At 31.0% G+C, this 3,048-nt stretch overlaps 1 protein-coding gene across 1 annotated transcript; it reads left to right on the forward strand.

Moving 5' to 3' along the window:
• Positions 1–1,574: 1,574 nt before the first annotated feature.
• On the forward strand, positions 1,575–2,124 carry LOAG_14079 (hypothetical protein; the record flags this gene model as incomplete). The annotated part of the gene is made up of 2 exons (XM_003149581.1): positions 1,575–1,709; positions 1,921–2,124. The coding sequence occupies 2 exons, from the start codon at positions 1,575–1,577 to the stop codon at positions 2,122–2,124; spliced, it is 339 nt and encodes a 112-aa protein (XP_003149629.1).
• Between the last annotated feature and the right edge of the window lie 924 nt (positions 2,125–3,048).

A 3,048-nucleotide genomic window follows, 5' to 3' on the forward strand; every position in this document is an offset into this window, starting at 1 on the left:
ATATATATATATATATATATAAATTATGATCTATTTTCTATTTTCATAATTTTCATTTCCTTTTTTTTTTTTTTTGAAAAATTATCAAATGTATTATAAAACAAATAAAAATTTATAATTTTTATATTAAAAGTATATATTTGATAATTTCAACAAATATGTTAAAATCAAATGTGACAATTTAAATTTATATTTTAATGAAATAGCAAAGAATTTATGCTAATACGATAAATTATTACACTCAAAATTAAGGCTATGGAGTGAAAAAATTTCATGAAAATTGTTAAAATGAAAGATTGGAAAGGGAAAAAAGACAGGAAGAAACATTGATTCTTTATTGATGAAATTTAGGCTAAAAAGTAAGAGAAAAAAAGGAAAAAACTGAGAGAATTAGTAGAGGAAAAAAAAGGAAAAGAGAAGCTTAGCAATTGATTGAGTACGGAAATGCGATTATATCCGGTAAAATTCTTATTGTACGGGGAAACGAATCAATAGTATTATTATTATTATTATTATTATTATTATTATTATTATTATTATTATTATTATTATTATTATTATTATTATTATTATTATTATTATTATTATTATTATTATTATTATTATTATTATTATTATTATTATTATTATTATTATTATTATTATTATTATTATTATTATTATTATTATTATTATTATTATTATTATTATTATTATTATTGTTATTATTATTATTATTATTATTATTATTATTATTATTATTATCATTAATCATTATTAATTATTTATTATTATTTAGCAATAAAACTTGAATTCTTGTACATTTCTTTGTGTTCTGACTTCACTAGTGCTGAAGTAATTTGCTTATATCATTATATTCCGGCAGAATTTGTATGGATAGTATATTAGATAGTTATTAGATAGTATATTACATTCCTACAGGTGTTTCTCCGTGTATCTAAAATTTATTCAAATTTAAAACTGCATGTTGAAAGGTAAAATGTACTACGGCTGGATAAAGACGTCCAGTGTAGTTAGGTCAAGTACTGATGTCTGAAACTAGGCTGTAGGTTCCAGGGTGCCAGTTATAAAATCTCCCTGCCTTTTGGATTGGCTATTCATGATTCTTTCCAATTACCTGAAGAAATCCGCTAGTATAAGTCCTTCTTTTGATCTAATTAGAGTCTCGGGGCATATGTTTAACGTGATGACTGCAGGATTCACTTTCGAACCGATCGGTGGACGCATCTATGTTTTATGAGACAACTGTTCAGTACATCGTAAAATTCATTGGAAGACTAACAAGTTAAAAGTCACCACCCTTCATGAGGAAGTGATTGGTTTCATTAAAGTTCCAAACAGAGCTAACAACTGTCTCATTCGCTTTGAAGATGTCTATGAAACTTGGAACTTTCGGAACCTGAGACATGTATCTCATGTAACAAAGTCCTCTCATCACAAGTACCTTTGCAGTAACTCTGGAAAGCCTTTCTCTGTGTATTCACTTGTCGATATAAAAAAAAATATCAGAAAGCGCAGTAATAACAGCAGAGGAAGGAGTGCAGTTGTAGATGCAGCAGGCAAGCTATAGATAGATGCCACTTTGTAGTACACCGTCATATCGATGTAATGTTGTTGAACACCCATCCAACCTCTCAGTACCTGCCACCCGGGAAAGAGAAGAAGAATCAACCATTTACATTTTAAACATACTGCGGTTGTGTACAAGAGTGTGTTGCAATGGCGGAGTAGTCGCAGACTGACAAACGAAGAGGAGGATAGACGAAACTGAATTGAAGTGATCGACGAATCAACAAAATTAAAGCAAACCGTCTTCTCCTGTTCTTCCTTCTCTTCTTTTTTCCCTATTTTCCGACAACCAACTGTACAGGGCGAACATCATTTTTTCTCTTTCTCTCGAACTCTGCGAAATTCACTAAGCAAAAAAAAGCTACTTTTATTATTACCTCCACATTTTGTATTCCCAAACAAAAACGACGAAGACGACCGAACGAAGACGCGCACCCTGCGACATCATCACCGCGCTATCACCTGTTATCATTGTGTTATCAGCTATTCATTATCATTCTTCCTATTGTCAATATCACTAATACTGATACCGTCAATTTTTTGCGAACCTGTTAAATCTCACCTAGTAAAACGAGGTATATCTTTCTATCTTTTTATTACCATTATTTTAGTTTTATTATTATTGTTTTTATTATTTTTGTTACTATCGTCACTATCATATAATTATTTTTTATTACTATAATTATCATTGTTACTATCATTACTATTACATCTATTAACAGTACCCGACTACTACTACCATTCAAATTTACTTCCGTCTTCATCCTGTCATATTAAGAGATTATTTATTATTGAGTCATTTACGGAAGTTTTAATTTTCCGTGATGAATACATCGACTTACTCATGCGAAACAACGCCATTTTCGAACGATTGGTTCAATGTCAAACATATCGGCCAGCAACCGGAGCAGCTTTCCGTTGGTGAGCTTTACGATGTATTTTCGAATCAGTTTGGTCTTTAGTTCGCAAATCCGGTGGCGAAAAAAAAGTGAGAAAAAAGAGGTACAACTCAAGATTTGAATTTAGATGACCGATTATGCTTGAGTGGTCTTAATCTCATAGTATTATGTGGGAGGTCAAAGGCCATTGTTTTACTCCCCTTGTTGCATGCATGTCACTGATGCCTTTCTGCGCTAAACGTGCCGCTTTGGTGCCTCATGGATTAAATTTAGGTATATTTGGATGTATTTCGCTAAAATTTTGGATATATTTCGTGTTAACCTCTTTCGTCTCCCTTAAGCTATTATATCAGTTTTAATTTATAATGAATAAACATACAAACATATACATACATAGCTCACATATATGTACACATACCCACATATACACACATACATACACACACATACACACATATAAACACACATACCAATATATATCCATATATATACGCATACATACACGCACCCAGATACATACACACACACACACACACACACACATACACACACACACACACACACACACACACACACATAC

This window comes from Loa loa (assembly GCF_000183805.2).
Source record: "Loa loa unplaced genomic scaffold supercont3.155, whole genome shotgun sequence".
Lineage (NCBI taxonomy): Eukaryota > Metazoa > Nematoda > Chromadorea > Rhabditida > Onchocercidae > Loa > Loa loa.